Source organism: Phaethon lepturus, unplaced genomic scaffold, assembly GCF_000687285.1.
Source record: "Phaethon lepturus isolate BGI_N335 unplaced genomic scaffold, ASM68728v1 scaffold5671, whole genome shotgun sequence".
Lineage (NCBI taxonomy): Eukaryota > Metazoa > Chordata > Aves > Phaethontiformes > Phaethontidae > Phaethon > Phaethon lepturus.
In genome coordinates, this window is record NW_010515405.1 from 2,044 (window position 1) to 24,370 (window position 22,327).

Here is a 22,327-nt window from a genome sequence, read left to right on the forward strand (position 1 = left end):
AGACCCAGTTGTAGAGAGTCTTGTTATGAAATGCTGCTAGTGTTGCACACATCAGGAGTCAGATATGTTGTGCTCTTTGCAGAGGGTGCTGGCCTGTTCGGTGAGCTTCAGCTAAAGGGCGTGCATTCCTTCCTAAATTTGGCTTCCCTGAGAAATGGGAGCAAGGGAAGATGTGAACTCTGGGCCTCTCCGTCATCCACCTTATTCATAGAGAGTGTACTTAAATTAAATTTCCTTCTGTTCATGCGTATCCTCTAATGTCATATGTGTCCTCTGTCCATCCAGTTTAAGTTGTATCTTAATGGATGCTTGACATATACCTTTCTCTTAAGAATTTCTGAAGCTTGCTATATATATTTTTTTATAATTTTAAACTCTTAAACATTTTGTGTGACTTGTATTAAAAAGATGTGCTATTATTTCTCTGTAATCCTGTAACTGTGAAATGCAGGCATTGAAATTTCATGTTTGTACACCATCAAACTACCTTACTTCTCAAGTGTTTGCTAACCACTGACTTCAGTAACAACCATAAAAGAACAGAATAGAAATTCACTGAAGGATAAAAGAGTTGGGTAGAACAACAATTACCAGATTTTAGTGAGCCTTCATTCTTTTTTCTTTGGCAAGATGCAGTCAGCCCTCATGTAACATAGTTGAATTATTCCCTGCTTGCTGAATGCAAGTGGAACCTGCTCCAGCAAGGTGGAGAAAGAAACAAAAATAAATTTCCAATTTTAATACAGGAAACTCCACCTCCCAAACATCCTGAATCTCTTGCTTATAACTTAGCTTCATTTAAAAAAAAAAAAAAAGTTAAACATACCCATAGGTCTCTTCTGTTTTGGAACTTTTTTCTCCTCTGCTCAGATAAAATAATTGGGATAGAAACCTCCTTTAAATTGAAAACAAACCAATTTTTCAAAGAAAACATTGTTCCTGAAAGTGTGGTGGTACCTAACCCTATACTGTATGAATAGGGTTTTTGTGTGTTCGTGTTATGTGATGATGTTTAAAAAAAAATCTTATGCAAATTCATCAAGTGCTTACCTGACACAGTCTATAAATGTATAGTAAGAATTTTGTATTTTAAAGTAATATAACTCAAGACTGAGGAAAATACAGATTCAGCTTATGTGTTAGGTTTTATATGCAAATTAAGATATAATTTACAATTGCCTATTTTGTGCTAAAAGATTCTTGACTTCAGTTGCATGGTGAAAAGATAACTTGCATGCCAAAAGGGAAAGCCTAACTACTTTGTCAGGCCTTAATTTATTGGCTCGCTGCCAAGCTCTTTCAAAATACCATAACCTTCTCATATGGACTTCAATGTATCTGTCAATTATTTTGTCTCAAAAGATTTTTAACAAAACTTCCCCGCTGTTTTTATTGTAAAACAATTTACTGTTTGTAATAAACACAGATAAATGGGTGTCTGAAGAAAAAAAGATTATGATGTGTGGATTTTGACTGTCTTTGATATGCCCTCAACTGTCATACAGTTGAATTCTGTTATTCTTGAAGATACACTCAATATTCTGTATGTTGGATGGTCCTTCATATGTAACACTTTCTTTGGATTGTATGCCTTGCAGTGGAATTGTGCTTCATAATGCATCTTTTAGTCACTTGTGTATGTGACTGAGAAGAGAACCTTTCTGAGTCGATGAAGTGAAGCCACAGTTTCTTTATATTGCCATGTTGACAGCAGAGCTGAATTAAGGGATTCCTGTCCACTGCTTTGTGTTCCTATTTTTGTGGAAATCATCTATTTTAATTCTGGATTAGTTCGGTAGTCTGGTTTACAGTGCAGTCTTGCAAACAGCTGTCATCACAGCTATAAGGTGGAAGAGGAAACGGTGATAAGGTGATGTGAGAGGCTTGTATTGTTGAAGAGATATGGGAGATACTTAAGCAGGCATTGATGCTGATGTAAGCTCCTTTACGCTGAAATAGTGTCCTGACTGAATTGGTTGGGTTGCATACGGCTGAAACAAGCATGAGATGTGAATGATCCCCTTTGTTGTAACTGAGTGTTACACCTTAACAGGTATTGTGTGTAGGTCTTATTGTTAATATTCTAATTCCCGAAGGTCCCTTGCAGATTAAGGGCCCATTTTGTTACTCTTTCACATAAAGCTGTGTCAACTGAATCAAGATACTGCAGTGCATAGTGGAAAAGTTGCATATCATAGATGAGGTCATTAATTGAAGTTTGAATTCACTAGCATAGATGTTGCACTATAGGTCTTAGGGGGCATTGCCATTTCCTTTTCTGCAGATGAATGCTTATGTAGTCATGTTTTAATGACTAGAACCTAGAAAGGCAAATTACATTTTTATAAATGAATTAAAAATCACTACTTTTATTGCAAATCAAAAGCCTAATGAAACAACTGTATAGTTCTGTAACTTCACTTTCTCAGAACAAACACAGTTCTATGGATATGTGTGAAGGTCTGCATCTAAATCATTGTGTGTACAAGTAGACTGTACAGTAGAGAGTGAACAGAAGAGGTGGATTTTAAACTGTTAAATAAGCTTGCTTACAAGTTTTGTGAGCAAAAATGCTGAGGAACAAACTCAGTCATCAAACTGGACTGGGTCACAGTAGTTCAGTGAACTAGAAATGTTTTGTGAGCTACTTTCCTGTGTGCCAGGATGCAAATATAGTTTAACTTTGCAATCTGAAAACTTAGGTTTTATTTCTATGATTGCTTTTATATCATAAATAAAGGACGAGAAATTTTTCCTGTAACTATAGTGGCATCTTGAAACGAGGTCTGAGGGGTATGAACTTCCATAATACATTTCCCTTTTATTCATCACTGTGATGCTTTCTATGCCTGCCTCCTCATGTTCTTAATTCATGAGTGGTATTATCCTGCGTAACTTGACAACTGAGGGCATGGAATTTACTTTATGCTAAAAAGTTCACTTTTAATTTAAAGTTGGCCTGTAGATAAGAACCAGTGATTAATGATTTGAAACAGAAAAGTAATCAGTAAGAATACTGAATAGACATGTGGCAGTTGTCTGGGTGTACAAATAATAAAGATGTACTTGGTTATTTTATTTTTAGCTAATTGTATTAATATTTAAATACTATAATTCTAAAATTAGCCTCTGATTTTTTTATTTGAAAATTTATTGTTAATAAAATTTAAAACTTGAAGTCAAATTAAAACATTTCAATTGACTCAATCCTTTTTGTCTGTGTGTGTGAATTTTTACTTAAATGAAAAATGCCAAAACCATTAGTTTCAGGATAAAAATTAATCTGAAAATTTGTTTCTCACAGAAAGAGAAAAATAATATATATTTTCCAAACTAAATATAATAATGATCCGGAGCGATTATTCAGAAGACATCTGCTATCATAAATTGTAAAAAGATTTATGTGATGTGTTTTCACAGTGTATCTGCAAATGGAAAGCTACAGCATGGCTATAATTTTTATAAATTTATGCAATTACCTGGTAGTTTCTGAAAATATGTCATTGTCTTTTTATTAGAAGATATTGGTCATTATGTGAACACATCTATTCTACAAGGATAATCTGATTGTTGGTGGTATGCAACTGGTATAGTAATGTTATTAGTGTAATCAAGCCCTTTAATTTCAGAGCAGTTATGTGCAGACAGTTGTGCACCATTTTAAGTGATGCTCAGTAAAGATACTAGTTTGGTAATCACTGATAATTAGTATCTAAATGGATTCCTTTTTGTTTGTGTGGTTTTGTTTTTTATTTTCACTCTAGTATGCCAGCGTTGAGAAAGATGGTGAGCATTACATGACCCCAGAAGATTTTGTGCAGAAATACCTAGGACTTTATACAGATCCGCGTTACAATCCTAAAACAGTGCAGCTGTTGGCTGGAGTGGCAGATCAAACAAAGGATGGGTGAGAATTTTGCTTTCCATTAGAAGCTTGTAATGCATTGGTAAATGTGTGAGTGAATGAGTTTGATAATTTCATCTTCTAAAATATATTATTGATTTTATTATACCTTAAGCTTATTTAGATAAGTTTTTTCTCTAGCACAATGGACTAAATTTGTGTAAATTGGGAAAAAATACAGTGTTTAACATGTATTTTTTAAATTAAGATTTGTTTTAATGGAATTTTAACAATTACTACCAATGCAGACGAAGTTGAACTGCACATAAGTTTAATGTAGCATGATTGTCTTGGAAAAGTTCTTTTCTGTATACTCATGTCCATGATTAGGTACTATGTAGAGTCTTTAGTACCTACATTAAACGTGGATTGAAAAGGCTATTTTGTATGTATCTGTTGAAGTAATAGTCTAATTGATGACTAGTAAACCGACATGTTGAGTATCTTGCTTCTCTGAAAGCTGTTGGTTATCTTTTATGGGTGTGCATTTCTTCAGAGAATGTCTTATGATAGGATCTTTCTTACAGTAAAAAAATCAGTAATTTGTTTTATTGCTACAACAGAACTTTACACTGAAGCATCACTTTTTTCTTGCTTTCCCTGTGAATATAAGTTTTCGTTGGTGTTTTTTTTTTTTAAATCTGGGTGATATTTGAAGTAAGGTGATCAAACATGGGTAAGTGTGCTTTATCTACTTCTGTATGGGAACAGTGGGAATGGGAATTATTACATATGGTCTGCATTGCAAAATGTTTCTCTGAATACTTGTCTGAAACTTAATTTACTAAGTGTTTTAATCTATATTTACCTCTAATCTGTATTTCATGTGAAGAATTTGTTACACCACCATCATCGTTACTGGTTTGTTTATTTACTTTTACATTCACGTTCTTCCATTTTAGTGAGCTGTAATATATCAAAATCCAGACTCTAATATGTTATCTGCACAGAGAGTTTAATTTGTAGCATGAATAATTATTGTAATCTTCAACTGAATTCCAGAATGCATTACATCTTTCCAAGGACTTAAAGTTACTTTATGAAGTTCAGGGAAGTATCAGTAGTCCTATTGCATACATACATTTGTAAATTAAATGACAGCCCAACGTCACACAGCAAGTCATTGAGAAGCTTCAGGTTCTGTTATGAAATTTCATTCCTATCTGCTGTCTGCTATCATATTCTCTTAGCCTTGCTTGCCCTTCAAATAAATACTCAAAGTGTTCTTGGTAACTCTTCTTTGTTAATTTTTTTGAATTTAATTTAGGTTTAAGTTTGTCACTTTAGAAAAAAAGCATATTTTGGAACTGGCTGTCTGTAGGCATATGTTTAAGAAAATGTTTTTTTACTTTTTTCTGATGGTAACTTGATCCTTACTTAACTGTTCTGGAATAGTCTTGCCTTCTCCCGTTACTACAGTTCAAGACTGGTGTGCTTTAGTGGAACTCTGTAAGGTAGTTCTTAAAACAGATGACTCTCCACTTTCAAAGTGTTTATTCCTCATTGTTAGAAATGCATGTTCTGAGAAATTAATGTGATGAGCTTTACATTAGGATTTGGCCTAAACTGCCTTGCCTGCTATCTGTTTAATAAAATGGGATTTCACTGATGCTGTAAGCATTCCTATGTCTTTGGACTGCAGGCACTAGTTTTGAAATCAGGATAATTCTTTGTGAATAATGTACTTATATGTGCGTGCCAAAACCGACTTCCCAATTACGTAAGTCAGTTAACATTAGTGGGTATTGGAGTTTTAAAATGAAAGATTTTCTTCTCCCTTCAAGCCCTGAAAATATCACAGTAGTCATTCATAATTCTTCATTTTAATTGCTTGTTTCTGGGTACTCTTTTTATCAGCATATTGTTCTTAAAATTTGGAAATAAGTTCTTAAGCTAAGTCTTGAAGAAAGAGTTGATGTTTCACATAACAGAGAGTCACAACAGAGCTATATATAATGTCTAAAAGCTATGTTGTGTGGGGAAAAAAGGGCAAAGAGTTGTAGTAGGAAAAAAGGAGAGAGAAGAATTGTAAGCCTGCGGCTTACTTTGTGTGCTTTTGAAGGGTAACTGTACAGAAGAAATAAGAGGAAAGGAAATTTTTTAAAATGTTACAGATAAAATGAAAGGTGAGTGATATTGTTATGGACTGTCTAATGCACTGGATTCACTGAATGATGCTTGAGTAGCAATTGGGTGGGAAGCTCCATCATTCTGTTTAATCCAGCTCCTGTTATCTCCGCCCTAATGGATGATGGAGGATCACAGGGGATATCCCTGCTTGGGCACTGCAAGTGAAATATATGGAAAGGAAATCTAATGTGTATATCTCCTTTTGCTGTAGGCATTCTTAAAGTGAGACCTCTGAAGATGGCTACTTTAAGGTTCAGGCTTCTATGAATGCCTTCTACAGAGACTGTCAGTTGATTCTGTCAGTTATAAAGCTTCTTGGTTAGGAATTAATTTGTATGTCAGGTTTACGCTTCTATGTGAGGTATATTTTGAAATTATAATATTTACAATTATTTTAAAGGATATTCTGTTTCTCTGATACTAAGCCCTTATTTATCAAGATCATCCTTTGGATAACATTGCATCTGAAGAACCATTCTCATGTCTCTGATTTTTGTGGCTAAAGTATGACAAATTAATACCCTAATTCTGTATTTACCATATCTTAATTCCTTTCAAAATCACTAAATTTTTTTCTGTAATTTCTGTATAATGCATATATGCAGGGATGTTAACATATGTAACCTGTTTAAAATATCTCAGTTCTGCTTTATGTGTACTTCGACAGAGAAAGACTAGATAAACTAATGAATGGTGTGACTTGTTTTGTTTTTTTTTTTCCCCCGCTGTAGGGAACAGAATTTATACTTGGCTTTTTAGCAGTAAAAAGTTTATGTGTGAAGTAATCACTATGAGCTAATGATTTCCTATGAAGAGTACTAAATTCACATCAATTACATACATTTTCTAGGAGAGTGTACCATCTACAGTGATATTCAATGCTTTAACAGCATCTACTGAAATACTACTTTTTTTTGTTTAATTTAAAAAATACAATTAAAATTCTTATTGCCATTGATAATTTATTTGATGCTAAAATAAGTATCCCATAATTTATTTCTATAGACTGAACTCAGGAACTTGTAACTGGATGCAGTATTCTAAGTAGTCAACTAAGTCCTATATTTTTACAAGGATGAAAACACACAGTAGTTTTAATAAACCAAGTTTTTTGTTAAAACCTAAGGCTTTTGCTTGCAGTATTCTGGAAAGGCCACAGTATTTGCCTGCTCTAAATATCTTTATGGATATGTGATTTTGTTCTTGTGCCAACATTATCCTTTATCTTCTCCTGGCTTAGGGCTTATCTTTCTGCAGCTGTTTTTACATCATTAGGATCCCTTATAAATGTTTTTTTCTGTTAGAATAAGCTGAGTTCCTCTAGAAAAGTTATTTATGATTATCCTAATAAGTTACCTGTGCATATATTCAAGTCTGAGTTTATATCTGTTGAACACAAGGACTTGGATTTCTGTGCAGCGTTCTAGAGATGTTGCAGGAACCCTGCCTGGGGATACCACTGCTTCCTTATCTCGCACAGAAGCAGCTTTCCTAATGCATCCTGAGTTGCATTTTTCTATATGGTGACTGTCTTGCATACAATACCTCAGAATCTTGTGATCTGCTGTTACACTCAAATCCTTCCCTGCCTTGGTCATATCTAACTGTCGTTATGTCCAAATGTTCTTAGAGTTTCTTTCTTTCTTAAGTACATGACTTTGTGGTTCACGTTATATTTGAAGTGTATTACTTCTTCTGTATACATGGTAAAGTATAACTTTTTCTGAACCTGTTTGTTTTTTATGAATGCTGTACATTGCTTTAAGAAAGTATGTACATGGTAGAGTATCTTCCTACACTTGCATTAAACCATCTTTTCTTTCTTAGTAGAAATACATATATAAATTGACAGCCCTGTAAATTTCATGGTGGTAGAATTTTTGTGGGTTTTTTATGTCTTAATTTCTAAGTGCTGTCTGCTTACATTTATAATTACAAGGTAATACATTTTAGGTATTCACTGAGAATTGATTATATTTTGTTCTTGATGGTTCTGAGGAATTCAGTGCTTTTATAGAGGAAAAAGCTAAGTTGCATAAAGGTTAAATAACTCCGTAAATGTAACAAATAATTCAGTATGTAACTTCAGTTTCTAGTGTAGTGTCTTAACTTTTTTATATTAGAATTTTATTTTAATAATTGGATCATATAGTTTTTTAGAGCATCAAACACAAAATTTCATTGGTGTTGTGAATAATTGTTTGAAATCTTTAACTTCTGTAATTTCCTTTGTAGGTTGATTTCCTATCAAGAATTTTTGGCATTTGAATCTGTTTTGTGTACTCCAGATGCAATATTCATTGTTGCTTTTCAGTTATTTGACAAGAGTGGCAATGGAGAAGTAACATTTGGTAAGAATATCTAAAGAAAAACAGTTTAAGAAAGTGATTATAGTAGTATAGATCATAATAACGGTTCATTACCGTTGGTCCATGGAAATGCATATTGTGCAGTAGTGTACTGATTTCCTAAGAGTTTGCATAAGTAAAATATTTTTTTTTCTTTCAAGTGATACAAGCTTAAGAAATGCATGGAAATAAAATAATTTTGCTCTTGTCTTCTTGAATCAAGATTTTCCATGTTCCTGAAGCAGTTAATACAGTGCTGTTTTGTATAGTGTCATCCTAAGTAAAATTATATTTTATGACTTTGAATTCCTTCAGTGATAAGGGATTTTTAAAATATGTTCTGGATCACCACATATCTTTGAAGAACTGTCATTAGATAGAATAACAGCTCAATATAAAAAGGAAAGGGGATCTAATACTTTAAATTCCTAGTTTAGTGTTCCTTTTCCTGAGGAGCAAATCTTACTTTAATGTTATGAATGTAATTTCAACTAAATCATATATTTGAAAAATTATGAAGTTTATTAAGTTTTGTTACTTTTTTTTCCTTAGTCACATAAATTGGTAATTTGACAAAATTCTTTAGGCTAACTACACTGCTTTATGATGTTGCTAAATAACTGGTATTAACATAGCAGTTTAAGGAGGACTAAGTTTTATTTTAAAAACTTCATATGCTTATGAACGTTAGATAAATCAATGCTAAGAATTTTAATAAAATGGAATGAGAATTAAATGTTATTTCTATCCAAAAGAATAAAGCTTTTAATAAAGAAAATATAAACTATGCTTGGATTTGTAACCACTTGCTGTTTGTACTATTTAATTCTTATGAAAACTGTTGTAACTTGTTGAAAAAAAAATGCAAGGGTCTTTCTGTGGAAACAAACTGCTTGACTTATGATGACTATTAAAATTATATCATTAACTGAAGGGTCAAATACTAAGAATTTGGATACACAACATTTTGAAAAGAAAATCTTCTAGAACTTACGTAAAGGTGGTCAGTTAAGTGCGGTCATTAGGAAGTAGACAAACTACTACGATCCGTGTGACCATGTTAATGATGGTATATTTAATAATCTCACAAAACGGGGATATGCACTTTGTAGCTTTCATGAACACACTTAAAAAAAATAGCTGGCTCTGTAAATGAACAAAAAGTAATGTCAGATGGTATGCAGATTCCTCAGTTGGATTGAAAATTGTTATTTTTATGAGCACATCATTATATTAAAGGCTAAAGAGCAACACAAACAAGAGAAACTGTAGAACAGAAAATTGCACACTTTTTTCCATATCTTTCTTGCTGAATTTTTTTTAATAAGTCTGATAAATCTTGAATGGGAAACCCTTTAGGGAATTTAAAATTTGCTATTGGTTTCTTGCTTTTACAATATTAATTGTATTGCAATTATTACTGTATTTGATAGTATGTTGTAACATATCAGTGGTACATGTTTTTGTGCTACAGTTCCCACATTTACTGCTACTTTTTTGCTTTTTGTTGTTGTTTGTAACATGGGCTACTTATTTTTACTTCATAGGCATATCATACAAATTAATGTGTGTGGGGAAAAATATGAATGATGATATATGACATGTTCAGAATTTGGTAACTCTGCAGTCAATTTCCAAGTCAGTCTTGTGGCCCGTAGAGGCTGTATTATGAATGCATCCTGCAGTCTTTAATTTTCACACCACATAAACAGAAAGGCACAGAGTTTACTTTCATGTAAAAACAGGAGGATATATAAAATTAGGTCATAAAGTTAAAAGTTTTAATAAATTATTAGAAATATTCTGAAATGAAGTAAGGTTAGCCAGTTGGTGTGAGAAATGCTATTGGACAAGTCAGCTCTCTTTTATGAGTGTTTAATATAGCCAGTCTGCAGATAAACCATGTTGATTATGGGAGCAAACATGAGTCAAGATTTACTAGCTCAGATGCAATGCTATGTGGATGTGATTGCATTGATTCCAAAGCTAGCTCAAGCCAGTAAATCTTCCCAGAAGTGACATGGATTTACTGAGGTGTTTTAGCACTGTGCATCTGGAACAAGGGAAGGAAGTGCTGAAGAGCAAAACACAGAATCAGCTTGGGTCTATTAGGCCAGCAACTTGAACACAACACTGGCCTTGCTGGCTGTGAGATAATGTCCCAAAATTGTTTGGGTATGACTGTACGGCATTTTCAAAAAATATCCTGATCTAATCAAATTTTCAGTTATTTGGAGAAAGTTAAGTATACTTGTTGATTTTTAGAGCTGGCTCTGTATTTAAAAGCAAGTTGCTCCAGTTGGGTTCACATCCCCTTTTTAGGATTTATTTACGGGCGTGGACTCAGACCATACTTGAGCACTTTAACTTCTTGCAGTCTTCTTGAGCCTCAGTCTGCCACTTGTCTCTTCAAAAGCTTAGCTTCCAATTCTCCAATGAGGAAACTATTAATTAAATTGTATTGCAGAAGAACCTCTGTCTTAAGAGTTGAGAAATGGAAGAGGGTAAAGAGTTTATGATTCTTTAGACACTATTTGGTAGAAATACTTGTCAGCTATGCTAGTCTAATCAATGTCTTTGTGCAATATCATACATTAACTGGGATGATTGAAACTGGAAGCCTTCTGTCACTTTAATGTCATCTACTTTCTTATTGCTTTGGAACATTTTTGCAGGAGTTTTGGGCATCCAGAAATGCTGTATAAATGACTGCCATAACTGTGCAGATAGTATGCTGCAATATTTGTATAGTAGGTCTGTTGCAAGAAGATGAACATACTTTGTTCAGCAAACTGTACAGCATGCTCAATACTCTTTACATGTTTCAGCTGCACTGGACTTGCTGTCAGCTTGGTGAATAAAAAGCAATAAAATGATTATTTTAATAACCGATTGATACAAGTGACAGTGTAGTTTAAATGACTTTTTAAGTATGGAGAAATGGCAAAAAAGCATTTATTTTCCTGATCAAATGCTTGTATGTCTTCATAAATGATTCCTAGGTGAATATTTGATGGGAAATGTGTTGCTGATGAGGCCTTACAGTATTGCTTTAATTATAAAATATTTAAAAGGTAATGACTGAAGCTGATAAAGTGATTTTTTTTTTTTTTCCCCATGCATTGTCTTTCTTGTTATGGGTTGTTATCTGTAGCCAGAGAAGGCTGACAACCACTTTGCTTTTTTGATCATGGGGTGGAACTGTCTAAAGGTACTTAACATGAGTGAAATATTTAAAAACACTCCATAAAATTAATGCTATTATAGTAAGGAAACTGCTTCTTATTGCTATTCTGTGCAAGTCTTTTGACCTGAATTCAGGTTAAAGCAAACCTGAATATTAAATCTGCTCAAGCTGTTTGGTTTGTGCCAATGTTGAAGCAGATAATCCTTACTGTGGTTAAAAAGTGAAGTCTGTGGCTGAAACGTCTCTTAAAAATAGGTTGTCTAACTGGAAGTAAAAGGATTCTTTGTAATTTATCCCTTTGGCAAACCATACAATGATGTGGACTGTATTGCTTTTAATTGGAATGTACAATTTCAAGGGTTTTTTCAGCCTAGTCTTCCTTGTAGAGTCACCAGAAAGCAAGCCATTCTCTGATAAACTGGAGAATTTCAGAGACACTTTTTTAGTTAAATACCCATGCTGGTATGGATAGAAAGATAGAGCTAAAATAGTGAGGTTTTGAAACAATTTTACTGCCTTTGTGTTTGTGATTCTTCTGTATTCAGAATTTTGACATTATTTTGGAGATAATTGGAAAATATTTGTGGAACTGAACATAAGGCTTTTAAAAACATCCTGCAGCTCAAAATCTAATTAAAAATATTTTGTGGAGTATAAAGGCCTATTCTTTAAAGGCACTGGGCAGGGGAGTAAGGGGATTGGTTACCTAGTAATACAACTATGTGAAAATAGGTGAACTGAAATAATAAACATCAGTGTAATAGTTTCAGAAGTTGGGTATACAGTGATACTGAAATATTGTCCACCTATTTTCATAAACAAATTTTAATCTAGGGGAGAAAGTTCAGATTTCCCTTAATCAAGACATAGAGTTTGAGAACACTGGAAGGTGAGTGAGAAGAACAAGAGAAAGGAGTTGGATGTATGTTGTTACACTTTTTTCTTTTGAGTAGTATTCTTCAGGAAACAGAGATCACTCCTAGTACTCACTCCTCTCCCAAAAGAGCAGTTGGATTGAAAATGCTAGGATTTGCATTTAATCTACTTTACAAAATATTATTTGCAACTGTAAAGGCTGGAAACCTTTTAAAATGTAAACAAAAAAATCTCATAATCACATGGCTGCAGATTTGAGGATAGAAGAAAAACACCATGTTTTTATCAAGTGTGCTGTACACCAGAAGTGCCATTTTTCTTGGCTTCCTGGTAGCCATACACTAGTTGTCTGTTTTCAAGATGTCTTTTGCTTAATACATGCAGATAATGTAGGAAACACCACTGTATGACATTCTTTGTCCTAATTTTTTTTTTGCTTTTTCTTTGTTTCTTTCCTGCTGTATGACTCCTTCAGGTTTAAACCACAGTTTTAAACACTTTTGAGCAGTGCAGGATGGGAACTCTTCCTTATTTTTTATAATAATAATATAGTATTAAGTTCAAAACCATAGTTCAGCAAGAGGGAACAGAAAAGGAGAACTCCACATTAAAATTATATATATTGACAATTGTTGATACGGCTGTCAGTAATCTTAATCTTAAACAGTATCACTAATCCTTTTAAAATAGGCATGGAAATACAATGTAACTATTTCTACTTTAACTTTCTCACTTTTCCTGCCACTTGTTATTTTGCTCTCATGTCAAAGTAATTATTGTAGTATTTACATTTGGATCACTCTTAATGCACTTCTGTTGCATCAGGTGCTACAGAAAACATCTTGCTGTTAACTGTGATTTTTTATTTTATGCTTGAAAGTGAAAATATGTAAAATTCACCATTAGCAGAAATAGAATACATTAAAATGCATTATATACGTTAAGGCTGAAATATGTACAAATGGGACTGCAGATGTCTGAGTAGACAGATTAAAAAAAACACTATTAAACAACAGACCTTTATCATACTTATGCTAGTACTTAAAACTATTACATCTATATTTCTGTGTCTCCAAGAAGCATGACTGATGTTCCATCACTGGTGAGAGGGAATGGCAAACTCTCTTAACAGGCTGATGGCACTGGAATTGTGTGAGGTTTCCACTCTGCTGCTTCTTCCATTCTGCACTTGGCTTGACGTACTGACCTCATCCCCACCTTGTGCCATCAACAAGATATCATAGTGTTTATAACTTAAAGTATTCTTCCTCCTCCTGTGAAATTCAGTATTGCCTAAAATCTTTGTTTTTCTTAATATAATTTTTCTGAGCCTGACAGGCAATGGTGTTTGATGGAGGTTGAGCCAGTCATGTGTATACTGTCTGCAGATAGCTGCTCCAGGCATCTATAATTTGTTTAAAATGAATGGGTGGGGAAATTCTGAAGCAATCTTGAGAGAATGAGTGTCGCCTTGGAGGTAATGTACGAGTGCACTGGAGTAGTAGGCTTATTGTTCCTGGGGCTGATGGTAAGTTGAGAATGTCATCGGGCTGCTGACTTGTATGCCTGTCTGAGAAGAAAATGCATTGCTATAAGCCTGGAAAGAAAGTTAGCAGCTCGGTAGGAAAGAATTCCACTGCGGAAAGGTGACCAAAGAGTAGGAGAAGACATTAGTAAATGAGCAACATGTATTGACAGGGACAATGAATACATTCTGTAAAATGTCATACTAAAATGAAAGGGTTTAAAAAGAATTTGCTGTTTGCCACCTGCAGAATAGCTCTGTTGGAAATTTGAAGTACTGGTAGTTTATCTTAATTTAGAAGCATTACTGGAGTTTGACTGAGGGAGGTTAAAAAAAAAAAAAAGGCAAAACCCCTCAGCATCTGTACCTTAATGTTACTTGTTTTCTTGTCAGTCTTTTGCTTCTGCTTGGGGTGGGGAGGGGGAGACATTTGATCATAATTCAAAGTGGTGGAAGTGTAGGTGATGATCACATTATGTATGATTTTTGGAATGTGATAGTCTGCTGCTTCTTATTACACAAGTTGTTAGTTGTGGAGATGGCTATTTCCTTTAATCTAGAGAACAGCCAACAAAATTGCATTAAAAAGGTATTCATGATACATTGTAAAGAAACCATTGCTGCTCTTGGGTAGAAGTAGTAAATTTTACTGCTTATCTGGAGATGTTTGAGAATCCCAAATGGCTTTGGAAAATTGTACTTAGAGTTTCAGTGTTTTTAACTGTGTCAGTTACTCACAACAAGTGCACAGTTTTGCTCCTGTACCCCAGATGTTTCATAAACAAAGCCAACATGGGATTAATTAAGGATTAGATACAATAGCATATCCTTAAACCCAGACTACTGTGATACATGCAGTATCACAGTAGTGATACTGATTGTGACTGCCTGCCTGTGGGGGAAAAATTGATAAGGCACCTCAGTTTTCAGAGAAGCAACAGGCTAATCTGGATACCATTTTTTAAAGCTAGTTAGATGCTACTGGGATTCTTCAAGTACCAATACACTCACCTATTGAATATAAATTTATTAATTCATTTACTGGTATTATTTTATGTGCTGAAGAATCTTGACTTGTGATGTGTTGATGACTAGTTGTAAGAAGAAGGAAAAATCAATAGCGTAGGAAACCGATTCTTGGTTGAGTAAGTAGTATACAATTAAATGCTTGAGTGAGTTATTAAAAGACCAGGGGCTTAAGTCTCATTAAAAATAATTGGAAGATCTGTCTATATGATCATGTATGACTAATTTCTTATAAGAAAAAAGACTTTTTTTAAACCTTTCTCTAAATTTAAAAGAAGCAATCATTGCAAACAATTGAAAACACAACTTAAAATTTTCTGGCTGCTTCAGCATGTTCTGTCCTAAGTTTTCATTAGGAAAACTCGGTGCGTATTAGTTACAGATGTGTAAGTAATCACTAGTTGGCACCTTGTTTGTACATTAGTAGCCAAGCCGATAGATCCAATTAAGCAGGCCCGTCTTCTCTTCTGTTCACACTTCAGTGCCGCTTTGTAAGGCCAATAGTGAGCGCAGCTGATCTGTGTTTGTAGTATGTGAAGACTTTAGGTGGCTTGTTCAGAAGCTGCAGTGAATCACTTGTAAGGTGGGGAATTGAAATTTACCTCTCCTGGTTCCTTGATCTCTAGCAATGATGAATAAATCTACTGCAGACAAAACTTTCAAAGGAAATATGTCAAAATAACATCGTGCTAAACTATTTATTGGGTGCTTTATCTCTCATTTTCTTAACCCTTACCTTGCATATTAGTATCGGTAAATAGGTATGAATGGACAATTGCAAGTACTCAGGGTAGTTATAAGTTTCTTGTTTACCTGAACAACTCCTTTAGCCTACTTTGCAGTTGAGACTATGGTTTAAATTGCATTTTTTTGACTAGAGTCTGTGCTTGACCTTTAGGTAAAGGCTAAATTACAGTTAAAATCACTTACTAGCCACAACCTGCCCTTCAAATATGTAATCTCAAACTAAAGCAGGTGACCTAGCCAAGGAATCCTACTTTGTATGTCCCTGTTCTGAGACAGATTTGCTCTGAACATTTCCCTTCCTTTCCTCACTGAAAAGATAAAACCATGTAGTGATTTGCCTAGATTTGATCTAGAACTATTAGAAAAGCTCTAGAATTGAAAGGATGAATGGATCAATTAGTCCTTTAGCATAGAGAAAGCAACAAATTTACTCCAAGTAAATAGGTCTTGATGGAATTATCGAATGATACTGAAGTTCTTCTCATTGCATTTTGTCTTTTAGTAGAACTGTTTACTTCTAAACAATAAAAAAGAGGTGTTTTCAGCTAAAATATTTTGTATTTTGTTTTAAATTTAAGCACTATGCCACATTTTATTGGGGTTTTAAGGAGGTTCCAGGTTAGTTGATAAAAACAAATTAATTCAGGTGCTTTGAGGTAGATGATGGTAAGTGTTCATGTGGTGTGGATAGATGTCCAGTTATACTGTTTACGTGGTTGAATCTGTACAAAAATGAGGCTCGTTTTGCAGCATGGCAATGCTGTGTGTGAATAACACATGCTTTTTTTTCAGATGAGGTTTTTGACTGAATTCAGGTACTGCGTTTGGCATTGAGATTTCAATTGTACAGTACACATACAGAGAATTCCATATTCTGAAATGACAGGTTTTTTCTTCATTTCAAAGAGGCCATCTCTAACTTCACTTATCTTAAAACATTTTAATAACTGAGACTACCAATTGTGTTTTATAGGATTTGATTTTTGTGCTAAGGCCTTATCAAAAGCTTTTAATAAGGTGCTTTCTGCTGAGTTAATGATATGTTTTAGATGGCATTTCTTATACCTATCTTCAATAGACATATTCAGACAGTGTGATTGTAATAATCATGTTTCAATCAAACCATAGTTAGTATGACAAATATTGCGTGAGATTATAATGCAGGTTTTCATGTGCTTGATAAAGGGCTTAATTTGACTCCTAGCAGAGATGGAGACCCACTATTGATTTTTATATCAGAATGCAAAATAGCTCTTATTTGTCATGTATGAGGGAAATTGCTTCTTAATTAAAACTAAATAAAACACTCACTCCAAGGTTTTATGCGGTAATACAGAAGGTATCATGTTGTGTGGCAAATGTGTTCTTACACAGGTCTGTAAAGGTTCGGTTAGCAATTATTGTTAACAAACCAAAACACTTTTTAAACAGCTGCTTAAAACATAATTTGTTTGCATCCTTGGAATGTTTGTAGATTTACTGTACCCCAAAGCTCACTTGTTGTTTTTCCCTCCCCCAAAGCAAATGTCAAAGAAATATTTGAACAAACTATTATTCATCTTCAAATCCCCTTCAACTGGGACTGTGAGTTCATTCGACTGCATTTTGGACATAATAGGAAGAAGCATCTTAACTATTCAGAGTTCACTCAGTTTCTTCAGGTCAGTTATTAACCTTCTTCCAAAGTAGAACTGAAATTCATTTTCACTTCTAATAATACACTAATACCAAATTTTGAGCTTGTTCTGATAATGATAATCATTATCTATCTGATACTAATCCTGACAGTTACGATGAACTGTTATTTCTCCATAGCAATTCTGTAAGCAGTGTGCACTCATAGTGCTATAACTTGAATACCATCCTATAAAAGAATGGGACTAAATATACTGTTTATGAAATTAACCATTGTACTGGTTGTTGTGAAACTAGATTGAGGGTCTGCTTTTTCTGTCATAGGAATTTAATAGCAGAACTAAGGTCTACCAGAGAAAGATTGCATCCTTAATATAACCAGTTGTTATTAACCATATAAACTCCCGTATAAAGGTTTTAGCTTCTTTAACTTTTCTTTTAGTTTTATAAATGTTATCCTAATACTTACCCTTCTTTTCTCTCACTGGCATGCATGCTGCCACACATATATTGGGAATTTGGTCTTAAATGCAGCCAGCTTCGCAGGAGGTAAATCTGCTTTCCTGAGATGTTGCTGAAGCACCTTCTCGGGATTAGGCTTTAGAGGATCTCACTCCTAGAACTGGACTTTGTGCTAAGTCAAAAAGTTACAGGGAAAACATATTATGAATTGAGCATTATACTAGAAGGAAGTAAAGGAAGACATCAGTTATAAAGGATGGAGGAAGAGGAAAGTAGGAGAAATGTACATTATAATTCATGAGAAAGGAGTTCACAGAATTGTAGGTAATTGCACTGAATTCCATAAATTATCACACAGTGATCACTTACACTTGCACACACAGAAACTTAGTTATCTGTCTGGTAGACCCGAAGAAGTATAGATTACACAACTTCCAGATCTGGCCTTTGGCACAAAATAGTTTTGGACATACTGTCTTAAAAACTAGGGAGCGATAGATGTGCTTTGGTATAATCTGTAACTATTGTCCAGGATAAAAATAGGTGTAGAGCAGATTCTAGAAAAGTACAACTTCAGATCATATCTAGTCAGACTATATTGTAAATTGAGATACTGGAGTTTGGCGCAGTCTTTCAAGGCTGTGGTGTAACTTGATGTTATTTTGAAGGAATAAACTGTGTTCTGCATTTGATACTACATATTTTAAGTGATCCCAGGCACAAACTTGGGACACTAGTGCAGAAAAAAAATCAGATTGCTAGCGAGAAGAATCTTTTTATAGGGAACCCAGAGCAAAGTGATAAATACCTGTTCTGTTTTTATGTTTATTGTTCCAAGATCATCATATAATAAAAAACCTTTGTAGGGAAGGGTAGTATGGACTGCAGTAATTTCAATATGTACACAAGTTGGATATTGTTGTCACTCCTTTTAGATCAGGTGGTTTTTCTTATTTGGTTTAACAGCATCATGTGGGGTTTGGGACATGGATCAGAGCAGGCTTGTTGCACCCTGATCTAGAAAACCTTGTTCTTGGGGTTACAAGACTTGAGAAATTACTGTAAAGGTGATATTAGCTACATAGTTTGCTCTCTTCTTATTGTCTGTCAGAACATGGTTATTATTCTAGCTGCTTCTAGAGATCTAAATGACGGGTAAATGTGTTTTATTGTTTGCTTGAATAGAAGGAAAAAACTTTTTCTGGACATAGAATTTACAACCATCATTATTATCTTGAGGTTAGGTTACTGCAGTGTGCTTTATATGAAGGTTTTTACAGATTGTATAGGAGTTTTAAATTACCTGAAATGTGTGACCATTTCTGACATTATAGGAGGTAGCTGTTGGGGGCAATCTATATATTATATAATTTTCACTGTCCTCCTGTTTATTATTAGGTACTTTTCAATAAGTTAGCCCAGTCATATATCATCTTGAGTGTGTAAGAGATCAGCTCACTTTAAGTCTTTAAGATCAATATCAGAATTTTATCTGGCAGTTAAGTATTTAATAAAGGAATAGATAGCAGACAGGACATGGGTATGTGAAATTTATTTCTCAAATAATGTAGTGAAATTTAGTGTATTTCCTTTCAGTTGAATTGAGGCTTTTTCTTTGACAGAGGAATGAATCTGTGGATAGAATCAGTATGCAGACTTTGTGTTTTAGTTGAGCTGGCCTTTAAATTTAAACTTGCAATCGTGCTCTAGTCTACATGCATAGATGTATTCAGGCATACTGTAAGAATATGAAATAAGTGTGAATTTTGTGAGCAGTGAGTTACAGAATTTGTTTCTAATCTGCTATTTCTGAATATTCATTGTAGGAGCTGCAGTCAGAACATGCAAGACAAGCCTTTGCATTGAAGGACAAAAATAAAAGTGGTATGATAACTGGGCTGGACTTCAATGACATCATGGTTACCCTTCGCTCGCATATGCTAACTCCATTTGTCGAAGAAAATTTAGTTTCAGTAAGTGTGAAGAAAAGTGCCTTTCGTTGAGGGTTTAATACCTGTAATATTTTAAGATGTTACTGCTTCTCTCCCACTTTGTTTTCTCCTACTTATTTAATCACTGCCTTAGTGCTAGAGATTCTCACCTTCATAATAGAGTGGGCAGGGTGATACATGGCAGCACTTCTTGGCTGCAGTAGTGGGAGAGTTTGGCAACCTGGTTTACTGCTTAAAATGCCACTGGAAACACTGAGTTAGTGCACTAAAAGTGTTTAGTATCCACTAAAGCAGGGCAAACTGCACTTGGCACAGAAAGATCATTCATTTAGGACAAAAGCATCTAATTTTTATATTTGAATATATGACAGATCTCAAAAGGTGGAGACCGTTTACAGTTTTGTCCTTTTATATACTCTTACATTCTTTTCTTTTTCAGATCAGAATTTGGAAAATCAGTATGTAGACTCTAGAGGTAGAACGGGATAGTCTGAGATAGTCTGGCAAGATCTGTAGGTAAAGTAATGACATAACAGCTATAAACTAAAAGTATATAGTGTAAAAAGTACATAAGAATGAAAGTTATATAAAGTATAATAACATTTTTCTTACTATTTTACCTATACATCTTGCCTTGCCTAACTAATAAGGCATACCACCTTCTATAAAATTTATAGTATTTACTAACTTTAGACTTTGAAGTAAATGCTCCCTGCTGTATGTGATGCAAGAAGGCAGTGCGTTTATCTAAAGTAGCATTTAAATACATTTCTCTATTAGAAATAGAGAGTATTAGAAAAATACTTGGTGACACCTCTAGTGTGTGTATCAGATAAATTGAATAATAATCTGCTTATATGATTATTTCCTGATTGTTTCTTAATGTTTGATTTTTTTAGCAAAAAATAGTATCCTGTCTAATAATTGTCCCATCATGTTTCTATTAAAAAGATCTTAACATTACAGGAATAGAAAGATATCTTTAATACTTTCCTTATTTACCCAAATGGATGTTTCTGTAATTTGTAATAAGATGTTGTAAAAGGGCTTAAGGCACTTAACTGCATTCATTTAATTTTTAAAGGTAGCTGGTGGAACTGTTTCACATCAGGTCAGCTTCTCCTATTTCAATGCATTTAATGCCCTTTTGAATAACATGGATCTTGTTAGGAAGATATACAGTAATATAGCAGGTACAAGAAAAGATGTTGAAGTCACAAAAGGTAAAGTATATTTCCTACATTTTTTTAATTGTTAAGTTCTGTCCAATTTGTAATCTGGTGTTGCATGTGGCTTAAGGCAAGTAAGAAGCTGCAATAGTATGCAAGGTCGCACTCCGGTGAAAGTGTTCAAAGGGTGATTTTCATCCTCACAGGTTAGCAATGATTTTCAGCTACCTCATTAATGAGAAGGATTGGGATTCTGGCAGGAGCCATGTTAGCCTTATTAGTTTGAATGGGTAACTGCAAGTCAGTATATTATTGAGGATTTTACTATTCCTTGAAAGGGATGCATGGTTGCTTAGAGAAAGTAAGTTCCTAGGGAATATGATAGAATGGATTAAATTTGAAAATCCATTGTCAGTGATCATCACGTTGTTTTAGCTGTAGTTATTTTATCCATGATTAAATCTCCTTTAGAAAAATGGTAAAAATTTACAAAAACTTAGTGCTTATTTGCCCGAGTGGTTTAATATATCATTTATATCTGTTAGGACATAGCTAATCCATTTGCATAAGAAAGGTTGCCATATTTCATCCTGCTGCAGGCATGAGTGGACTGTAGTCATATTATGACTGATTTTATCACCGATTTTATTACCTGTATGGATCGGACCAGCCAAGCCTATGTGTTGTAAAAAGCATGCCAAGTTCCTTTTTTTTTTTCTTCTTTGTTTAACTTATGTTCATATGCTGTACTTTGTCCCTAAAGGAAAGCATAAAATGCCTGTCCTCATCCTCCAAATTGTGCTAACAAATTGCCTAGCAATGTTTTTTTGGTGTAGGTGCATAAATACATCTTGTTTGGATTTGTGTTTTCAAAAAAAGTTACTGTGTTTTCACTGCTCAAACTTGTTTACTGTAGCTTGCCAATTATGTCATGAACATGTCATGTAAATTGGCTAGACGAATACCTAAGTTTGGGGTCATTCAGAGCTAGCAGAGAAAAAATCTGGACATGTCAGAAAGAATCTGGACATCTTGCCCTTAAAGCTGTGAATAATGGACCATTGTTCTGTTCTGTTTTGCAGAACTTCAGAAACACGAATCAGAAATTGTGGGTGTGGTTTAATTAAGCTTGCTAATATCAGTGTTTTTGTTGACTGATGACTTCTCACTGTAAATCAGAGTTGTGGAGTCAGACTTGCTCTGTGTTGCAAAGACCTTTTTTAAGATAGAAGTTCGTCTAAAGATATCCTTTTCCTTTTGCATTATGGATTTTGCTTCTTGGTGATAGATTTCATTTTTATGATATTGAAGTTATTTGTGAGCATTTGAAAATGTAATTTGACAAATAACACAATTACTTTATTTC

At 34.1% G+C, this 22,327-nt stretch overlaps 1 protein-coding gene across 1 annotated transcript in view; it reads left to right on the forward strand.

The window, feature by feature from the left end:
* LOC104627481 (calcium-binding mitochondrial carrier protein Aralar1) overlaps window positions 1-22,327 on the forward strand; it is a gene marked incomplete at its 3' end in the record, with an annotated part of 34,586 nt that overhangs the window by 1,814 nt on the left and 10,445 nt on the right. The window contains exons 2-6 of the mRNA XM_010295762.1: window positions 3,765-3,907; window positions 8,270-8,385; window positions 17,265-17,404; window positions 19,667-19,813; window positions 20,877-21,015. Of these exons, the coding sequence (XP_010294064.1) occupies window positions 3,798-3,907; window positions 8,270-8,385; window positions 17,265-17,404; window positions 19,667-19,813; window positions 20,877-21,015 (652 nt within the window). The remainder of the gene's footprint in view (window positions 1-3,764; window positions 3,908-8,269; window positions 8,386-17,264; window positions 17,405-19,666; window positions 19,814-20,876; window positions 21,016-22,327) is intronic.